The sequence below is a fragment of the Tachysurus fulvidraco genome, chromosome 23 (assembly GCF_022655615.1).
Source record: "Tachysurus fulvidraco isolate hzauxx_2018 chromosome 23, HZAU_PFXX_2.0, whole genome shotgun sequence".
Lineage (NCBI taxonomy): Eukaryota > Metazoa > Chordata > Actinopteri > Siluriformes > Bagridae > Tachysurus > Tachysurus fulvidraco.
The window spans coordinates 15,919,627-15,942,704 of NC_062540.1; the positions used below are offsets into that span (position 1 = coordinate 15,919,627).

Sequence of the window (23,078 nt, forward strand, 5' to 3'; positions counted from 1 at the left end):
ACAGCTTTATTACAAATGACATAAAGGATGCACAGGAATCTAAGCATTTTTGTTATGCTGTTTTTAAGAAATGAATCCCGGCACCGCCTGGTGTCTGTGTGCGTTGTGTTGTGTTGTCTTGGTGGGTGGTGCTTGCTCTCACCCTGCTTTGCCTCCAGCCTCCATCTGGTTGGCCAGTGTGACGTCATTGGACCAGACATCAAACTGCCACTTGCGCAGTCCCAGAACCCCGCAGTGCACACGCCCGCTGTGGATCCCCACCCGCATGTTCACGTTGACCCCAGTGATTTCTCTCACCAAACTGCACACACACACACACACACACACACACACACACACACACACACACACACACACACACACACACACACACACACACACACACACACATACATTGTTTATAAAGCTGAAATTTTTTAATTTACAGTATTTGCACACAGAGAAAAAGCTCCAATAATCCATCTAGATAAGAAAGACACTATGTATGTGTAAGTCTCTCTGGATAAGTCACTATGTATGTGTACGTCTCACTGGATAAATAAGACACTATGTACGTGTAAGTCTCTCTGGATAAGTCACTAGGTACGTGTAAGTCTCTCTGGATAAGTCACTGGGTATGTATAAGTCTCTCTGGATAAGTCACTATGTATGTGTAAGTCTCTCTGGATAAGTCACTATGTATGTGTAAGTCTCTCTGGATAAGTCACTAGGTATGTGTAAGTCTCTCTGGATAAGTCACTATGTATGTGTAAGTCTCTCTGGATAAGTCACTATGTATGTGTAAGTCTCTCTGGTTAAGTCACTACATATGTGTAAGTCTCTCTGGATAAGTCACTAGGTATGTGTAAGTCTCTCTGGATAAGTCACTATGTATGTGTAAGTCTCTCTGGATAAGTCACTACATATGTGTAAGTCTCTCTGGATAAGTCACTATGTATGTGTAAGTCTCTCTGGATAAGTCACTACATATGTGTAAGTCTCTCTGGATAAGTCACTATGTATGTGTAAGTCTCTCTGGATAAGTCACTAGGTATGTGTAAGTCTCTCTGGATAAATAAGACACTATGTATGTGTAAGTCTCTCTGGATAAGTCACTAGGTACGTGTAAGTCTCTCTGGATAAGTCACCGGGTATGTATAAGTCTCTCTGGATAAGTCACTATGTATGTGTAAGTCTCTCTGGATAAGTCACTATGTATGTGTAAGTCTCTCTGGATAAGTCACTAGGTATGTGTAAGTCTCTCTGGATAAGTCACTATGTATGTGTAAGTCTCTCTGGATAAGTCACTATGTATGTGTAAGTCTCTCTGGTTAAGTCACTACATATGTGTAAGTCTCTCTGGATAAGTCACTAGGTATGTGTAAGTCTCTCTGGATAAGTCACTATGTATGTGTAAGTCTCTCTGGATAAGTCACTAGGTATGTGTAAGTCTCTCTGGATAAGTCACTATGTATGTGTAAGTCTCTCTGGATAAGTCACTACATATGTGTAAGTCTCTCTGGATAAGTCACTACATATGTGTAAGTCTCTCTGGATAAGTCACTACATATGTGTAAGTCTCTCTGAATAAGTCACTATGTATGTGTAAGTCTCTCTGGATAAGTCACTATGTATGTGTAAATCTCTCTGGATAAGTCACTATGTATGTGTAAGTCTCTCTGGATAAGTCACTACATATGTGTAAGTCTCTCTGGATAAGTCACTACATATGTGTAAGTCTCTCTGGATAAGTCACTAGGTATGTGTAAGTCTCTCTGGATATGTCACTATGTATGTTTAAGTCTCACTGGATAAGTCACTACGTATGTGTAAGTCTCTCTGGATAAGTCACTACGTATGTGTAAGTCTCTCTGGATAAGTCACTACATGTGTGTAAGTCTCTCTGGATAAGTCACTACATATGTGTAAGTCTCTCTGGATAAGTCACTACATATGTGTAAGTCTCTCTGGATAAGTCACTATGTATGTGTAAGTCTCTCTGAATAAGTCACTATGTATGTGTAAGTCTCTCTGGATAAGTCACTATGTATGTGTAAGTCTCTCTGGATAAGTCACTACATATGTGTAAGTCTCTCTGGATAAGTCACTACATATGTGTAAGTCTCTCTGGATAAGTCACTACATATGTGTAAGTCTCTCTGGATAAGTCACTACATATGTGTAAGTCTCTCTGGATAAGTCACTACATATGTGTAAGTCTCTCTGGATAAGTCACTACATATATGTAAGTCTCTCTGTATAAGTCACTATGTATGTGTAAGTCTCTCTGGATAAGTCACTATGTATGTGTAAGTCTCTCTGGATATGTCACTATGTATGTTTAAGTCTCACTGGATAAGTCACTACGTATGTGTAAGTCTCTCTGGATAAGTCACTACGTATGTGTAAGTCTCACTGGATAAGTCACTACGTATGTGTAAGTCTCTCTGGATAAGTCACTACGTATGTGTAAGTCTCACTGGATAAGTCACTACGTATGTGTAAGTCTCTCTGGATAAGTCACTACGTATGTGTAAGTCTCACTGGATAAGTCACTACGCATGTGTAAGTCTCTCTGGATAAGTCACTACGCATGTGTAAGTCTCTCTGGATAAGTCACTACATAAGTATAAACTGGATACAAAGTACATTAAAATCTGTAATCCTGTAATCCTGGGCAAATTGCTGTTGTATTAAAGGAATCAGTCACCTAAACAATGACTGTTTGCCTTTAACAGTATACCATGTCATGTATAACTAATTGCATATCAGGTTTTAATAACGTTTTACTGCTCAAAGTCAAACCTTCAAACGTACGAAATTAGTGCTATGCTTTTATTATATATGCTCGATTGTTTAGCCGATCACGTGCCCTTGAAGTTACCTTTCTAGCTTCAAAAAGAACAGCATTTTGGTGCTGTCACTGAAACCTACGGGCCGACTAAGTGTCAGCTGTATTACGCAGAACGCCACGAGCTAGACATGAATCGGCTTGGGAATCGGCTTGTAGCACGTCGGTAGCTGTTATTTCACAGATTCTTTTTGCTTTTACAGCATCTGTGTTCAATGTGAGCAGTCGATTCTGATTGTGAAAACATGCAGACTCACGAGATGGCCTCGATCATGTCCACGCCCATCTCGACACAGCAGTGAGCGTGATCTGCTCTCGGCTCAGGCAAGCCAGACACGCAGTAGTAACAATCGCCCAGGATCTTTATCCTAAGACAGTGGTTCTCCTGCCAAAACAAAGACACACTCACATATGACTTACTATCCTTATCCTTGTGAGGACCTTCCATTGACATATTTATTAATGTAGCTACTTAATATTGTGCGTACACTTAACCCTAGCCTTCACCTTGACCTCAGTAACCATTTGGAAACACAAAAAAGCAGTTGTCCCAGCAAGGTCAAAACAAATATCCCTTACCCCTGAGGATATATTTGGTTCCCGCAAAGACATAGAAACAAAACCCCTAACACACACACACACACACACACACACACACACACACACACACACACACACACACACACACACACACACCCACACACACAAACAAACACAGATCTTATGCAAATCCGTACATGAATAGAAGAATAGTTTTTACATGAATGCTACAAACACTAAATCTGGGTCACTATCCAACCTCCTGTAACAAACTGTTGCTTGTCAAGCCTTTGTTGCTTTTCAAATATGTCCAACATGTACAAACCTGTTTGTTTATCTTTTTAAAAGTACTTTATGCACACTGATAAGGTGATACACCATAATCAAACTAGCTTGAATTCCACGTAAGGAAGTTTATCTTTTAAAAACACTAGACAAAGTAACTAGAGCTTCAGACAAAAATAAAGATGACTGTGATTTCCTTTACTCCAGCTCGGGCTGTTGTAATAACATTGCTAATCGCTGTATCTAATGCTCTTTTCGGGTGAGATATTACTTTTATTGTGACCTCGTTCCGTCTGTAAACAAACAGAAAAATAATACGATTCCGCCTAAGCAAACATTTTATTATTGATTCAGTCTCCGATTGAAAACACACAGGGCACATATTGCGGTTTAATTGCTGCGGCTGTAATAACTAGAGATACCAAACCGAGGAAAAGGCACGTTGAGGAGATATCGGGAATGTGTAATTATCCTAGTTTTAATCATCATATATCCCCTCAGGTTGGCCAGTGTTAAGAGTTGAGCCAAAGCTTGTGGCTTTAATAAGAGATCGATGGTGTTTGCTTACCCAGGCTAATTTGTCAAAACGAGCAAACAGTTCATTAAGTGTCATCACCAGCTCCTGCGCTGTGCACTGCGATGCCAAACTCGTGAAGCCTTCGATGTCTGCAAAGAGGATGCTGTGAAAAAACAACAACAAAAAAACCCTTAATAAATAAATAAATAAATAAAAAAACTCAACAAAAAAACAAGGACAAAAAGAAAGGAGGTCAACGTCTACACGGGTCTAATCGGGACTTCGGTGGATGAAGTGATGGACGGCTTTGGAGAATCGTCATTTGGTTTAGATTAAAGATGGGTCACAATCAATGAGGCTAGTCAGAGAAACAGCAGCAGCCTGGCCTACTTAAAGAGCTCATAACCGCTGAGAATTGTGCTCATCAACAACCATTTACAGGAGACAGAATGAAAAGTGCACCGCAAGGCAACAGATGGCGCTGTTCGCTTCGGCAAGCGTGCCTCTGGGAACATTTTTAAACCATTCGCCACAGCCGTTTCCCCACCCTTGAAAAGAAAATTGGCCAATTTCATGCATTGAACTCTTCCTGAGCAAATGTGACACAGATGCTCCGAGCTGGAGTGAATTATGTGGGATGGCTCTTTGCTCGCAAAAACAACCGCTGGACCTTAAAGCAGTGCGTGCTTGAGGTTTGTAACAAACTCACGGCACACTGCTTGTTTTACTCTGTCAGTTAATCGGCCGTTTTACTACAGTATAGCTTGATCTCGGTATGTCTTTTTTTGTTGTTGTTGTGCTGTCGATAATATAGTTTAGATAGGAGCTATTAATTCTTTCAGCCTTTGTTCTTTCATGTGTCTCTGCAGTGCTGTTAACGGTTTGGTTATTTTTTTCCTTCGTAGAGGTCATGGTTACACTTTTGCAGAGTGGCTCTGTGTTTGACTCTTCTTGAGTTCTTGACTTCCTTCTGAATCGTCATTAACGCTATCTTTAACTTCCACAGTGGTCATTTAGGATGTTTTATTGCTTGGGTTTTAGCTTTCTGTAATCTATTATCACAAGCGACGCTGTGAAAGTGTTCATTTTGGGTTGTAAGGTACAGTTCCACTGCGTTTAGCCTCAGCTGCCCCGCCTGTAGCCCAGAGATTTACAGTTATTTGTGTGCCCTTTTTTAGCCACGAGCTTCAGAATCCCAAAAGCTGCAATTGGCCTGAGTTCTGCATGTGTGCGGAACTGAACTTTGGTTTTGTTTGAAAACCAATTAAAGGTAGCAATACTCTGGGAAATGTCTACGTCTGATCATTTCCAATGTCAATCACACGGCCTTTTCCTTTTCAAGTCGGCGGTTTTTGGCTGCGTCCGGTAACGAAGGGTATCACGTTCTGTATCAGCTGTACTGTTGTGTTCTTTTGATAATATTCAAGCACTTGAAGGACTAGTTCTTTCTCTGTGATACGTGACAGAAAGAATGTTTTCCTTATCCGTAGACGCCTTCTGTTTTGTATTGCCTCTCTCTGTGTTTCGCTCTTTTACGTACTCTTTTACTGACTAATATTATTGCAGGTTAAATCCAAGGTCCCGCTAGAGATACGAGAACTTTGAACTATGACTGCGGCTAAGCTTAAAGAGCGAGCGGAACTCAGGAATGACATCAGACGCAATGCACAGGAATGCGATCTTGGCTACAACGAAAATCCAATAAAATTCCATTCAGTGGTGTTGAACTTTCAAAAGAAGTCGCTAATTTTCATTCGTGATTTGATCGTTTGCATGTGTTCGCTCACTATCTTAAGGCTTTATCTGAGTGAAGAGCTATTCTAAGGTATCAAGCATCTAAGTTTTGTCTCCTCAGCTGGCAAAACTCCAACATCCCCATAACCAAGATGTAGTCTAATGCTTTAAGAAGGATAAAAAAAACACCTTGAAACTACTCTCATTGTATTAAACTAAAAAGCAGAATGTGATTAGTCACGGCCGTCTCTATCACCTACAGCGTGTTCCTCCCGGCTCATGGTTAGCTGTCACAGAACTCTCTGTTACCACGGAGGCTTCTCGTATTCTTTATCTTTGACTTTGTCGAATAAAACAGATGTGAATGCTGGTGTGTGCTGAATGTTAGACACGTTTACCTGACGTTGTCGTGTTTCTGTATGTAGATCTTGTGGAACATCATATCTTCCTTCTTGGCGTTAATATTTTCCTTCATCTCCATGGCAACATGTCGGGGCAGCACCGAAAGCAGAAGGCGCTCCTGAGAATGTGTGTGTGAGGAAACCACAGTGAGTTTGTGCATATGGGATCATTTGGGTGAGTGGTAATAGTTTTGATAGGCTGTGAGCTCGTTCGAACGATTTCGTTTATCTGGGACAAAAGAAAAAGCGATGACATCTGGAGGACGGTGTCGGTGCCGGAAAAGCGCTAGAGGGCACTGCGGCTGACATCGGATTTACGCTTCGATTCACACAGAAATTTAGGTTAAGAACAATGAGACCGACCTGACTAAGACACTAAGCAAAATAAATAAATAAATCTTTCATTAATAATCCTGACAAAAATTCAATATTGTCAGTAAGCAAGTCTTCCTCTATTTCTTTCTTTTACTATCTCTATATCTCTGTAACTATGGAGGCCTTCACACTGGCGGTTTAGTCTGAAACGGACCATGTGGAAACGGTCATGTGGACCAGGAAGCGTGAAGATGGTGTTGAGTTTGCTTGCACTGGAACAATTCACGTGAAGGTGAACACTACTCGTACTCGGGTCTGCACTTGTTGAGGAACTTTTTAGTTGCTCATTATTGACATCATCCGTTTCCACAAAGCATACGGACCGTGAGTGCAGGGGAACATGTTAGCCCGAGATGGTGTAGGCTGTAACGTTGTATCATAGAAGAAGTGAGAAGACTTAGTGTGTATAATATTAACAAAACAATAAAAAAAATAATAAAACAAGAAATACGGTTTATGGATATAACTATCGATGTGATAGCTTCAGGAAAATCACGTCTTGCGTAAGTTGATTTTCTAAAAGCTCACTTTTCTCGCTGTCAAATATATAACACGATGTGCCGTAACAAGACACGTAAAACAAAAATAATAATAAAAAGAGTAATGTGATATTTATATAAAAGAAAAATAGTAGTTCACACCTATAGTTCACAATAGTAATTCACACCTCAGACTTGCTCATAGGGGGATAAATACATACACATTGTGAGCTATATATATCTAAAATTAATCTAGAATTTTTTATTCTGTCAATTCTCTTACTTTTATTATTCGTTATTTCTTTTATTATTCTTTATGTTTACCTTCTGCTGTATGTTTATGTTCTGTAAAGCTGCTTTGAGACAATGTCTATTGTAAAAAGCGCTATACAAATAAACTTGAATTGAATTGAATTGAATAGTTACGTATAAACGTCTAATGTAGTCTAATATAACTGACGTACTGCTGCATGGACAGAACTGATATTTAAACCATCATTCGATGCAACAAAAATAAAAAAATAGCACTTGATCCAGTGGATGCAGCTGAGAAGATGAAAAACGGGGGAAAGTTATAACTGTAACACCCAGACATGACCAACATTTTTATTTGTTGAATTAATGCAATAGAATAAACAAGTGCCCTGTTGTATTAAAAAAAGGAAGGAAAGCCAACTAAAAATGGGTTTTTATATACATATATTCAATGTGTATATATATTTACACCTCAATTGCTGGTTTATAGTCTATAAATAATAGTTTATCTGCACTGAAGGCAGTTTTTGAGAAGTTTTATTCTCACTCCGGTTCTCATGAAGGTGGTCTGAATATTTAGACCTTCTATCCAAGGCACTTTCTATAAAATATTCCTGGCGCCACCACCGCTGGAGGCACTGATTACTGAAATTAGCAATTAGCTTATTCTGTAGTTTGCCAGCGCGGGAACACGGGGAAACCATTTCGGGGGGAAAAAAAATTACACGTTATGAAAAAATGTGGAAAAAGCATGTAGCGGGAACAATAAGCATGCTTCTAAGTCAGAGTGTGTTAAATTTACTCATCCGGCAGATGATTTTTCTTGTTTTTTCTAACCCTGCGCTACCTTACGGTCACTGAAAATAAAACCTACAGTTTCTTCTTTTGATGTGCTGCCGGTTTGTACATGTGCTATTATCAACATAGGAAATACAAACAAGGTCCTGACTTTTAAGCCTTTGGTTTATCGCAGACTTTCACAATATGTGCATTGTAGAAAACTGTGTGTGTGTGTGTGTGTGTGTGTGTGTGTGTACCTGTTGCTGGTTCTCTCTCTGGAGGTGGATTCGGGCCTGGATGTAGCCTCTGGTCTCTTTAAAGGCTTGTCTCTGGGACACCTCAGATGGGTAGTGTGTACAAATCCCAATAATGTTGGTGCACAGGAAAATCAGTCCATTTGCACATAACTGAAAGAGAGAGAGAGAGAGAGAGAGAGAGAGAGAGAGAGAAAACAGAAAATAATTACATAACACTATAATCAATTACCAAGTGACATATAATGCGAGTCTGCATCTGACTTTGACATAACAGTGAAACACTGCACTTGTTGTGTGTCCAGGGTTAAGAGAAGGATGTTTATAATTATTGCATTAGAGCTCCGTCTTAATTCCAGCCGATTACATCGACTTAATAAATGAATGTTTCCGTATGTGCAGTCAGTAAAGATGAAGGCTGTTATTTATTCAAGCATCTTCAAAAAGACCTTTATCTTTCTCAGAGTTTTTTCAGGCCGCTGGTCATCACATGACACCACACACACGTATGAACACATACTCACACACACAGTACATACACATGCACATACATAAACACACACTCATACACACTATCAAACACACACACACATATGAACACATACTCACACACAAACATACAGTACATACACATGCACATACATTCACATACACACACATACTCACACACACACATACACACGCACGTACACACACATACAGTACACATACACACACACGCACACATACTCGCACACACACATACACACACATGCACACACACACACACACACACACACACACATACATACATACACATGCACATACATACACATACGCACACATACTCGCACACACACACACGCACATACTCACACACACACACGCACATACTCACACACACATACACACGCACATACACACATACAGTACACACACACACGCACACATACTTGCACACATACTTGCACACACACACACACATACTCACACACACATACACACACACATACACACACGTACAGTACACACACACACACACACACACACATACTTGCACACACACATACACACACATGCACACGCACGCACACACACACACAAACATTCATGCACATACACACCCACACAAACACACACTTACACACACATGCACACACACAAACACACACATACTCGCACACATACATACACACACATGCACACACACAAACACACACATTCGCACAAACACGCACACATACAGTATGCACACATACACATGTACATACATACACTCACATATGCACACACACATACACACACATGCACACATATGCACACATAAAAAAAAACCATACACGCACACAAACATACACGCACATACACACACATGCAGTTACTGGAATTGGAGGAAGAAACTGGAGGATCCAGACAAACCCAGACAGTCATGTGAAGAACATTCGAAACACCACACTGCGAGTAACCTGAGCTCAAACCAAGAGCCCTGGAGCTCCGAGGCAAATCATTTTACCTTCTACACTTCTGTGTCACGGCATTTTTCTTGGTCTATCTCTAAAATGTGCAAACTACTAATAACTTCAAATAGTTTGCAGATGAAATCCATTAGGTTCAAGCAATTAGAACAGAAAAGTACATGAATTAATTCCACAAAATAAAACAGAATATTTATATTTCTGTATTTATTTATATTTATTACATTTATTATCGTCTACAACTTCAGTGACTTCCGGTAGTGGGGAAAAAAAAAAAAAATTTGTTATAGTTATAATTATAGTTTAAAAAAGCATAGTTAATTATAGTTTAAAAACATTTCATTGCTTATAGGAAACTTTAAACCAGTTAATAGATAGAATTACTAAACCGATGGATGTAGAGAGAGCGTGATCACAGTGTGAAACCTCATGAGGACGTTGCTGCTGATGGGAACTACAGTTTAACTATAGGATTCAATCTATGGCATTTAAACCCTGCATGGAAGAACAGTTCAGTGGTTATGTCATAAAACACCAGTGTTGTATGTTGGAATGTGAATTCGGTGTTTGATCGTGATTCTAAGCTTCTGATCGGATCATGTTTCTTGTACAAAGGTCATTTGTGTGAATGTTACTCCCTTCGATCACGTGCAGTCATTTCAACAAGCCGGATTTTTCAGTGTAGTGGATTTTTTTTACTGCTGCCTACTTATTTTATAGCATTAATCATTTTGATGTCTACAAAAGCAGACCGTTTTAAGTTAATATACTTACGGTACATGTTCAGAGATGATTACGTAAGCACTCGTATTTACGCTAGTCTTACGCTTAGACTATATAAGTCAGTGGTCCCCACCCCCCGGGCCGCTGACCAGTACCGGTCCGTGGATCAAATGGTACCGGGCCGCCCAAGGAACAATAAATTATTTCCATTTTATTTACTGTGGTGTATTTCTCTCGGGTTTGTGTGACTTTCCATGGACGAGAGGTTAACCGGGAGCTGAGAGACGTCACCTAAAGCCGCACCAATACCGCGCATGCTATCAGACCAGGTTTAGGTGACGTCTGGAGCTGAGCGGCTGCGAGCGGCAGTGGCGTTGTAGCTTTGGTGGAGAGAAGGTGTGTATTGCTCTTCTCTCTGTTCACCGCTACTTTGTCATGTTTAACAGTGCTTGGTGTACGTGTATATTGTGTTTGCTCAAATTTAACCCACAAATTAGCAAAAATGAGCACAAAACAGACGTCATTAGAAAGTTAGAAACTCTGCTGGTGTTCTGGATTAAAGTCATGGCGGAATACCCTGAGATTGTCACCACAGCACTTAAATCCCTATCGCCATTTCCGACTTGCTATCTGTGTGAAGCGGGGTTTTCTGCAGTGACGGCAACCAAAACAAAACAATGAAATAAACTGGACATAAGCAACACACTTCGGGTGTCATTGTCTCCTGTTACCCCAGATGGAACCGTCTCGTTGTAAAGAAACAAGCTCAGGGTTCTCATCGATTTAGCGTTGTAGTGAGTTAAAAAGGCATGTTTAAATACAATTAAATTAAAATTATTAATTTGAATTTAATTGTATACCCGCCACCCCCACCCCCCACCGCAAGCGGGCCGCGGTAAAAAGATCAAACATTGACCGGTCCGCGGCGAAAAAAAGGTTGGGGACCACTGATCTAAGTGACATAACTTCGACATAATCCAATGATAATCGCAACGATTGCACAATTTCATATTCATGCCTGGCCAGCTTCTGAGATTTGAATTAAAAAGATAAGGTAAGAGACAATACGGTACAATCCTTTAGCTGAGACGCTACTCTGGTTATCCAGGAGGAAACGTAAAGCACAAATACACCAAATCTCTTAGACTGAAAGGAGAGAATCTACAAAAGAGAAATAAAAAAAAAAGTAAAAAAATCTTGTTATACTGGTTGTGTGATCAACATCTTCTGATGCTTATCAGTAGCAGGAGTGTGTTTGAACAGAGGAAGGCAGAGAGCCTAAGGAACCTGAGCGCTACAAGACAATCTGTAAGTGCTGATTAACGCAGGGAACGAGTTCGGCTCGTCATGATCTCTAGAAAAGACTGCTACTGCACAATAACCCGGAGGCGGATATGCCTTTGGGTCATCCAGCTGAGAATTCGCTGTGAAATGCACAAGGCTGCAGAAAACATTTTAGTCCTATTTATTTATATTACAGATTTATTTTTAGGCAAAGGGGAAAAAAGGGTGAAAGGGCTAAGAAGGACACGGTGTTTTCAATGATGTGTTGAGGGAAAAGAACTCTTGAGGAATCTTCTACGCAAGGTCGGCAAGGTCAGTCTGCCCTTAAAGACCGATGCTAGTCCTGTACTATAAGACCTGAGGATTTAAGACTGCTAACTTCACAAATTTCAATACTGCAGCTTCAATACATCTGGGAACAAACTTTATTCACACACTCACGACAAGTTCAAAATACACATCATTTCTAGATTTCTGTCACAAATCAGCTTTCAAATTTCGTTACAAGACCTAGGAGTGTATGGAAATAATTGTTAAATATATAAACAAACAAACAAACAAACAAATAAATAAATAAGTGCCGGGCAACGGTTCAATTATTCGCATGATTTTGTGGATTGTTACGCAAAAAAAAAAGTTTTTTTTTAAAAGTTCTGCTACATGAACAAAAGTGCAATAACATTTTTTTTTTTTTTTTTGCAAACGCTTAAAGCAAATAAGATAATAAGCAAACAACAGCATTCCCTTTACATAGCAGCGGTTAAAATATTTCTTGTAAATCTCAAATTAAACATTAACAAACTATGGTTAAAAAATGTCAAATTTGAAAATGTCCATTTAAGAGTTCGATACGTTTCTCCATTTTTCTGTCCCTGCTAGTTCCTTTCTGTTCGGATTTAGCCCCACCCCCAAATGCTCTCATTGGTTGAAGCATGATGAAGTCCATCCCAAGCCATTACTGATCAACATCCCACTCCTTCCTGTGACCCATGGTTTGTCTGTAGGCGTATTCAGAGCCAGTGAGCAACTGACATTCTACAATTATCATCATTAATCAATGTAGTATCCCGTTAATAACGTGTTGACATGCCCAAAATATGCCTAAAATAAATAACTAAATAAAAATGTATACAGAGCAACTTTTGCTAAAGGAAACGAGGTAGTTTGGGATTTGAATTCACAAAATCTTGATCAACAAACTAAAGCCTTTTAACTGAGATATTGCTTATTATTATTATTATTATTATTATTATTATTATTACAACTACTATTATTCCATTGCTAAATACAGATGCAAAATTACAAACCTGACATATCTGGATGATCAAATCTGATCATTTGAGAACATTTTAAAAAAAAATAATAAAAAAATTAATTCATTCATTCATCTTCTACCGCTTATCTGAACTTCTCGGGTCACGGGGAGCCTGTGTCTATCTCAGGCGTCATCGGGCATCAAGGCAGGATACACCCTGGACGGAGTGCCAACCCATCACAGGGCACACACACACTCTCATTCACTCACACACTCACACACTCCGGACAATTTTTTCCAGAAATGCCAATCAACCTACCATGCATGTCTTTGGACTGGGGGAAGAAACCGGAGTACCCAGAGGAAACACCCGAGGCACGGGGAGAACATGCAAACTCCACACACACAAGGCGGAGGCGGGAATCGAACCCCCAACCCTGGAGGTGTGAGGCGAACGTGCTAACCACAAAGCCACAGTTCTCCCAAAATAAAAAAATTGTCATTTCATATCTAATCTAAGAAAAAATGTATCATAATATTTTTTTTGCTGTTTGTATTCTGTGTGGTTCCAAGTCTGGGATTTTGTGCCAGATGACAAAAAGAAAACAACCATCTGTTGTACAGCGCACAACGTCCGAGGTTCGAGCTGGTTATCTCTAGCACACTGTTTATCAGCTAGATTAATTCTCTTACACTGGTGTCGGATGATCTCAGAATCAGGAATGGCTATGTGGAAACACTGATTAAAGAGTGCAGCGAGGAATAAAGTCCATAATAGCTCTCCTGGATAGAATGCAGAAAAACACATAGTGAGAGTATAAAGCTAGACTTACGTTTGAAGTTAAGAGAGAAAAATCTCCTATAAATCGAAACCACAAAACCTTTCATTTAAAGGCCCTGCTTACAGTTTTGTCGGGGGCACAAACACTACTTTTCATAAACACTATCAGCTTGTTGTACTGTACTTTATTCCAACACGGCCTCTGACCAACCAAAACACATGACCTGGCAGCGCACTGGAGCTTTCACATGTCTGCTGGGATAGTTAATGAATTTATTATTTGTCCTCTATTGGTCCTTGTGCTGCCTTACAGGCCTGCTTGTATAATTAATGCATGCGCATGTACGCGCTGAAAAGCCGGCCTTTGTCGGATTCGTTGTAGCGCATGAAGAAAGAACAATGGCAGCCTGCATTAATGCCGTCTATTCTGCATTTGTTGAACCGTCTCCGCCAGTGTTCTCGCTCTGACCCCTGCAGTGTGGGAACAAAATATTTCCTCCGACTGCAGAACAAACCGTTTCCTACCAAGATTGCATTGTCAATATAATTTAAGAGCAGCGAGAGTGAGGAGCAAAAGCATTCGTGAGATTAACTGTCCAGCCGCGGCAGCAGCACAGAGGCCCTCCCTCATACCACATCTGTCTGTCATCAGTCAGCCACCAGATTAACCCTTTGAGGAGTGGCTTGGAGCAGCAAGTCTGACAAGCAGCTCCTATTGTGTTATTAAAATTGTACGTTAGTGTAAATTTGTAAGATAAAACCTCCCGGAAGAACTGAAAACGTTCAGTATTCAGGAACGTACAAGACAAACCTAGATGTTTACACCGTCAGGACGCAAAGTTCTACCCGAGCCTGGCAACGTAAACGGCAATGGCGAAAGTTTGATTTTGACATTGGTGGGGACATAATTTATTTGACATTGGTGGGGACAACATTCCGCGAATATTGTGCATAAAACTGTTTTTACAAGAATACTTTCTTCCTCACATACCGGTAAAGTGCATAATCACGTTGCATATTGCTTCATACAACGGAATATAGCTGCAGCCGACCTTAACACATTAGCGAGAAAGACAAAGCCAATCAAACAGCGACGTGGGTTAGAGAGGCGGGACTCAAAAAAGGCAAAGGCCAATCCTTTTAGAGAGGTGAGTTACAGAGACGGGGTTCATTGCAGTTCATTGTAGTTGCGCTATTATTTACAGAACGCCATAGTAAAATATTTTCATCTTATTTAATGATTCCTGTATAAATGTTAAATGAAATAAGTAAAAAAGCACAAGACACAGACATATATCAGTAGTTATGTATAAATATACATAGGCTTGGTCGAATTATTGCTAGGGACAATTGAGTGTTCCATGGATATTGGTAGGGACATGTCCCTACCGTCCCTACCCAAATCGACGCCCTTGGTAAACGGGTTCTATGTTCGGATTTACATAACCTTAAGTTCTTTCCCCAAACGTATTTATAATTCCATCAAAGTCAAAAAAGAGCAAAAAGAGCATTTACACTTAAAAATCCAATTCTTCTTTGTCTTTATTTAGAATTTTTTTGTATTCATTTATTATTTGTTATATAGAACATCCTGTAAAAACATATATAAACAGGGGCACTATAGGACTACACATAAGCTGTTTATATGTCCGCCAGCATAGTGAGCTCTCTCATCAGGTAGCTAAAAATGGCAATTGTTGTCAGGGACGCGGGAATAAAATCAGACCCAAATGCAGGACAACATAAAATGAACAGGATTTATTAAATAAAAACACAAAACAGGGACAAGGACAAAACCGAACATGACTAGAACAACGACAACAGACAGAGTATTTGACTAAATACTAATCACAATAAGACACATGAGGAACAGGTGTGCAGAGGCGGGAGGAAGAGACAAGGGCGGGGCAGAAACGTGACAAAAAACATAAACAAAAGCACGGGGCCAAAGTCCGGGTCCTGACAAATGTAATGAATTGTGTCTTGTAGCTGTTTTCTTTGATTATAGTTGTCCATGTGCTCATGTTTAGTTTGTTTCATTCATAGCTATATTTAGTATTAGTGTTGTTCATGTGCTTCAAACAATCTTCTTCTCACAGTTACGTATAGAATCTTATACACAATTGCAATCGCATGCACACACTTGGACATGGAGATCTATCTCTCACAATTCGATTCAACTCGATTCGAATGAATTCAATTCAATTTATTCGTATTCGCGTTGTCTCAAAGCAGCTTTACAGAAGTATGAAAATGGGAAAAAATTGGAACGTTTAAAATTAAGGTACTATTTATCTCTAACATCTAACCCTAATGATCAAACCGGAGGTGACGGTGGTGAGGAAAAACTCTCTGAGATGAAATGAGGAAGAAACCGTGACAGGAACCAGACGCAGAACTGAACCTCGTCCTTATTTGAGTGACACTAGACAGTAAATAATGTAAATGTAAATAATGTCATTTCTAGTCTATAGTCGAGTGGAATTAAGCAATCAAGAGCTTCTGAGGAACTAATTGGTCAGCGTAATTTCTGAGTTCATGACACACTTAACACTAATTCCTTCCTGCCGAAGTCTTCGAACGATCTCTGTGTTTCTCCCTCTACTGTACACACACACACACACAATCTATGAAAAATGTATCATCAACAACAACAATAAAAATATCTGTATAAAAACAAAACGGGTAATAAAATGAACTCGCATAAAAAATAAATGCAATGATTTTTAAAAGTTTAGCCGATAGCGTAACGTCGTTTTGTCACTCAGCACATTCAACTGGAGGTGGTTTGAGAAAACGTTAAATTTCTCGCCTTAGCGGTAGAACATAACTAACACAAGAGATAAGTCAAATGCATCCCTACTTTATTGGAGATAAAGAATTATCGATTGTATTTCGCTCACTTAAACACACAGATGACTTAGGACTTCACAAATGAATCGACAGATCGTGGATTTTGTGGTGTAACAAAAATTCACCAGTGTGTGAGTTTTAAACAGACTATAATAGACTTTATTTCTGACTTGTGTACAAGGTGCCCCTGGACCTCATCACCATTACATCACACACTGATGTATCAGTAGTCAACAAAAGTAACAGCGAACGACATCCAATATATCACAACGGAGCATAAATAAACACACCCACTCTAACATGACACTCGACGTTCAATGTCATATGGTTTACTTCTAGCGAAAAGCTTGACAATAAAGTGTAGACTGGTCTATGAATGCGTATTTCTTTACTTTTCTCTTAAAACTCAAAAAAAAAAAAAGTGCAGCCTTCTCTGAGCCCGTGCCTTATTTCCATTTCCTCTGCAGTGCCATTCATTATTCAGCATGTCAGTGTCCAAGCCGCTGGAATTAGCACTTCATACAAACTTCAAACCCAGCACAACACGCCCACCGAGACCCTGGCAGAAAAGGATGGTTTCAGTTGTACCCGCACACACACACACACACACACACACACACACACACACACACACACACACACACACACACACACACACACACACACACACACACACATTTATCTCATTAGGCACCTTCCACTGACCTTCATTTGCCTACACCTAACCCTTACCCTAACCTCTGTAACAAAATAAACCCTTCGGACATCTTTATTTTTCCTTTAAGTTGCATTTAAAAAACACATCAGCTCACTAACACTAACACCAATCCCCTCCCACACAAACAGCCCACACACCCACACACACACACACACACACACACACACACACACACACACACACACACACACACACCCACACATACAACAAGAGAGCACAGCAGCAGGATGAGGTCACAGTGTCTATAGGACAGAGTAGAGAAAAACCACTAAAGACGTTTCATTTCCAAACCACTAAAGACAGATCGTTTAAGTTTGTCACTGCTCTCAGGACCTTCGTGTTTCCTGTTCTGTCTAATCTACAGGGAGGGAAAACAAAACCATAACTACACCGGGGACTGATATTACTAACCACATGAGAGTTTTATACAGAATTCACAGAATTATACATTTCAGTTGAATAAAATCCTTAAGAGGGTTAATCTGGCTTTTAATAATGATAGAAACCAAGCAGAAAAAGCTTGTCTCGGTGTGTGTGTCCGTGTGCCGATTAACAATTCTGCAGCCCTAAAGCAAACATACGTTCTAAGATTTAAAAAAAAAGGGGGGGATTTTTTTTTATCTTTAGTGTTTGTGAATGATTCGTGTTTTTGTCTGTTTCCGCATATCGGAGTTAAAAGGTCAGTTTCGGTTTGAGTAGCTGGAGTGCAGTACCCAGGCCTGAATCTAAAGATCGACAGGAAATATAGATATTTTACAGATGATAAAGCGTCACAACAGAATAGCTTTATCAAACAGTCAAAATTTAAGGTCTGTTCTCTTCTAAAAACTAAAATATGGTCATTTAAATTAGGCCAAAAAATTTAATTTGCTCCTTTTTTTTCAGAATTTGAGCATTTACTTAGCACACTAGGGGCGATATATATTCATTGAAAAGGTCCAAAAAGGTACTGTAGGTCCAAAAAGCCCTAATGGTCAAGGTGTTGGGCTATTGATCATGAGGACATGAGTTCAAATCCCAGGTCCACCAAGCTGCCACTGCTCGGCCCCTTAGCCGTAAATGTAAACACTAAAATGATCCTGACTAATTTTATATCAGACTTGTGTCTGTAAAGAATTCATTCCTTTACACTGATGGAAAATGTCTGCTGAGTTGATTTTGCCAGTGAACAGGTAAAAAAAAAGCTCTCACATTTTCACTAATCCAAATCCAGATATCAGACGAACTTCACATTTAGCCTTCATGTATCCCGAACGTGGCTGTGCGATGATCCAGTAATTTAGTCTTTTGTTTTGGTTTTTAAACCTCCCATGTATCATCTTTACTCCAATATAAAAACAGATGACGTGATGCACATGATGACTAGTTGTTAGCAGATCTCAGTGTAGATGAGAATCCTGAACACTTTTTAATATTGCCAATAGACTTAATCGACTATTACGTTCAACTATCATGAGGAGTTAAGTTTTTTTTTATTGAGAAAGATGTGACATTTCTCTCATCTAACCAGAAGCAGCCCATGAGCGGAGATTTTGGTGGGATTTATGTCGAGGACAAGATCTCAGTGGTGCACACATGTTTCTGATGTACAGACATCATCTACTTCAATCCTGCGGTCTCTCCGCAAACCTGTACAGAGTAAACCTACTCATCCATCTCTCTCTCTCTCTCTCTCTCTCTCTCTATATATATATATATATATATCATCCGTCGATCTATCTATCTAGATATCTACATTTACAGCATTTAGCAGACACCATTATCCAGAGTGACTTACAACTGAGCAACTGAGGGTTAAGGTAGCTCAGTAGCTCAACACCTTAACCACTGAGCTACCACATACCACTATCCATCTCTCTATCTATTCATCCATCTCTCTCTTTCTCTCTCTCTCTCTCTCTATCTATCTATCTATCTATCTATCTATCTATCTATCTATCTATCTATCTATCTATCTATCTATCTATCTATCTGTGATGAAAAGAAGAATCTTTTTAACTAGCTCAATATGTCATTAAAAAGCATCACCCTGGCAACCCTGTCACCCTGGCAATCTTTATCATTATCATTACACAAATTTAAAAAGAAATCTTTGGTCACTGAAAGGAGGTCAGTCGTATTTCTTAACAAAATATAAATTGACTTGTGAATGAGAACTTTATGACAAGTCACAACTGCTCTATAAAAGCTTTATAACATACAGGCCATTTATAATGAAGGTTTTGGGGCCATCCTATATTTCAAATGCAAGAGAGAAATGAAGGATCAACACACACACTCTCTCTCTCTCTCTCACACACACACACACACACACACACACACACACACACACACACACACACACACACACACACACACACACACACACACACACACACACACACACACACACACACCAGCATATACTAGCATTAACCAGACTCTCTCACTGTCACACACACACAAACACACAAACACAGACACCAGCATATACTAGCATTAACCAGACTCTCTCACTGTCACACACACACACACACACACACACACACACACACACACACACACACACACACACACACACACACACACACAAGAAAGACAGAGAAACCAAAGTAATGAACTCAATAAACATTCTAATTCGAATCTAAGCAAGTCATGGGAGATTGTCAGTGTAACATTACAGAGATAGAACTTAGCAGTTGGTGTAAAACACATTCAGCATGTTGCAATTAAACATGATGTGAATCATCATTTTGCAATCTGGACCTCACTAAATCTTTGCTCCTGGCTACTAGCCTGATTCTCATTCCGTTTAACCCAAACCAAATTTATACACATCCCAGGAGCAGCATTGGATGTTTCGAGATCAACAAAACAACATGATGCTTGTGAGTCTAGCACAAATCTAGCAACACCAGTTTTCAACGCTGCTGAGGTTCATATAAAGTTGTAAATAGGTCAGTCTCTGGAAAAACATACACTTTAAATGTCCTAATTACACAGAATGTCAGGTGTTTCGTAAAAATTTATCATCTGTTGCTGATGAAACACACAGATTTGCACCCAGCTTCTAATCAAACTGTTACAAGGAAAATTCGTCTTCGTTTATATTATGTACTCTGAATATGTACGTTTAGTAAAATATAAACTGCATTCTGATTGGCCGGCTGCTGCACTCATGAATAAAATAAACTGTTTTAGTTCAACAGATGATTAAACTGAATTATATTCTATACTTATTTCAGACAGAGATGTGATGTATGTGTATTTTTTTTATACCACATTAGTGTTAAATAGACAATTTGGATTGCTGGGATGGTGCTGATTCATTAAGAATAATTAATTTGTCACAGCTGTTATTTACATAATGGAAGACTAATAATTAATGGATTATATACAGTGGACACAATAAATCTAGCCACAAGGGTTGTAAGCCAGTGACTTCTGTGCCGGTCGCAAGCCGGATAAATAGAGAGGGTTGCGTCAGGAAAGGCATCCGGAGTAAAACGTGCCAAATGTAAACATGCAAATCGTTAGTGGGAATTAAGAGGCATGATTGAGATGGTTTGGACATGTACAGAGGAGGGAGATGATTATATTGGTAGGAGGATGTTGGAGACGGAGCTGCCAGGTAAGAGGTCAAGAGGAAGGCCAAAGAGGAGATATACAGTATGGATGTGTTCAATGAGGACATGAAGGTAAGTGGTGCGAGAGTAAAGGATGACGAGGATAGAGTTAGGTGGGAACAGACCGCTAATGGGAAAATCCCAAAGTAGAAGGAAATGAAGTCTTACAGTAGACACAATGAAGTGGACTGTAAGGAGATCTTCAGTGTCAGCAGTTTGTATCAGTCTTTATGAAAAGAGAGTTGTCGTTACTGATGTTTTTGGGAACATGACAATTTTTTTGGGCGGTGTTTTTTTTAATGACTGTTTAGAGCTGCTAGGAACTAAATCGTATGTATTATTGTTGTTCAGTAATATATTAAAACCTGGCAGATTGCTGTGTTACTTCAGGCTGTGAGCATTAATTCTGTTTCATGTCACATCACACCATCTTTCCTTCGTGATTTAAGTGTTTTATTCCTTATTCTCAACACCATTTGTTTTTTTTTCCCTTTAAGTCTTTTCACCAGAGGCCCCTAAAAAGGAATTTACTCCCATAATTTGTCGTGTCCATGATGTGTTCGATATTGAATTTCATTGTCATGTTACACTCCACAGTGATGGTTATAAAAAAAGTACACACTCATGCTTTAAGAATTTTTAGTTCTTTATAAGTATTTCTGTTTATATCAAGCCTACAAAGGGAAATATATTCATTGAAAAATTCCAAAAAAGAAAGGCAGTTCATTTTTTCCCCCAATGTAAACGGAAACCCATTTCTGCCCGCCGAGATGCCCTCAAGTGCTTGTCCATAATTGTCTAAAATGTGAAAGCGCAATTTTCAACCGCTGAAATTCCGTGTAAGGTCATCCAACAAAGAGAAAACCAGAGGTCTTACGCTGAAAGCCAGCAATGTCCTGTCAGTCTTGTGTCTGTGAAATAATCCCTTCGTTTATACCGATTAAAAACATCCTACAAGATGAATCTGAAAGCCAGTGTACAGGTAACATGGGGTTAATTCACTTACAGTACATACTGAATCAGTTTCACTAATTTATTTATTCGCAAAGTAGCGATGCTAATACAGCCATCATACGCATGCACGTATGGAACTTACTGGATTTTAAATCCTGAGGTAAAAAAAGCTGAATCTATTATAAACTTTAAATATGAGCCGCAGTGCTCTGTACCAGCAGATACACTATAATAGGGGAAGAAAACAGCGATTCTGCGTATGAGAGCTCAGCAAAGAGCCAGCACTTACACAGCAAGGGAAAGTACAGCCTCAATTTATCCCCTTGACAACTAATGACACAGCATTGCTTTGGAAAAAAGGCTTGCTTTGGAAAAAAAAAAAAAGAGGGTGTCCAAACATTCTCAAGGCAGGCAGAAGAGCAAAGCTCATCAGGCCTCCATTTAGCCGAGATGACGCATTTGGCTTGCATTATGCCATCAAGACAGTGGGTCGGCTTATTTAAAAAAAAAAAAAAAAAATATATATATATATATATATATAAAATTCAATCATAGGGCCTTCTTTGAAGTAAACACATGTAATTGAAGAAAAGAAGAGAAGTAACCCAGCCTAAATAGCAAGTAGTTGGGAAGCTCAAACATGCAGATATGATAACGCAACATTCACGCTTCACAGTGAGTAGACAGGAGGTACACGGCACAGCTGAATAGGTGATCACTCCTAAAACTGCCTCATGATTCTGGGTAATCAGAGCCAATAGAAAAGAGACTGATATAGTCCTCTTCAAGCAATATGAGATACTTGAAAAACCCAAATATTTGCCATCGAGTTCCCGAACGTTGTGCAGCTGCTATTCTGTGTCAGGAGCAATGACATGTATGTCTGAATAAGACAGATAAAGTGGTGTTTTTTTTTAAGGTCGTATTCATACGAATATAATAAAAGTTCTGTTTCATGTTGATCAGTTCTGGATCTAAAGCTCTGACTGTAGAAGCAGCGC

At 39.5% G+C, this 23,078-nt stretch overlaps 1 protein-coding gene across 3 annotated transcripts in view; it reads right to left on the reverse strand.

Moving 5' to 3' along the window:
• The window catches only part of adcy6b (adenylate cyclase 6b), a 76,628-nt gene that overhangs the window by 16,694 nt on the left and 36,856 nt on the right, over positions 1–23,078 (reverse strand). For 2 of the 3 annotated variants that reach the window (XM_027170344.2, XM_047807188.1), the window contains exons 4-8: positions 8,454–8,603; positions 6,305–6,426; positions 4,224–4,335; positions 3,088–3,215; positions 143–301 (exon numbers count right to left, since the gene is read on the reverse strand). In XM_027170344.2, the coding sequence (XP_027026145.2) occupies positions 143–301; positions 3,088–3,215; positions 4,224–4,335; positions 6,305–6,426; positions 8,454–8,603 (671 nt within the window). Of the gene's footprint in view, positions 1–142; positions 302–3,087; positions 3,216–4,223; positions 4,336–6,304; positions 6,427–8,453; positions 8,604–13,999; positions 14,118–23,078 lie in introns of those variants that run through there. The other variant, XM_047807189.1, reaches the window with a different exon arrangement.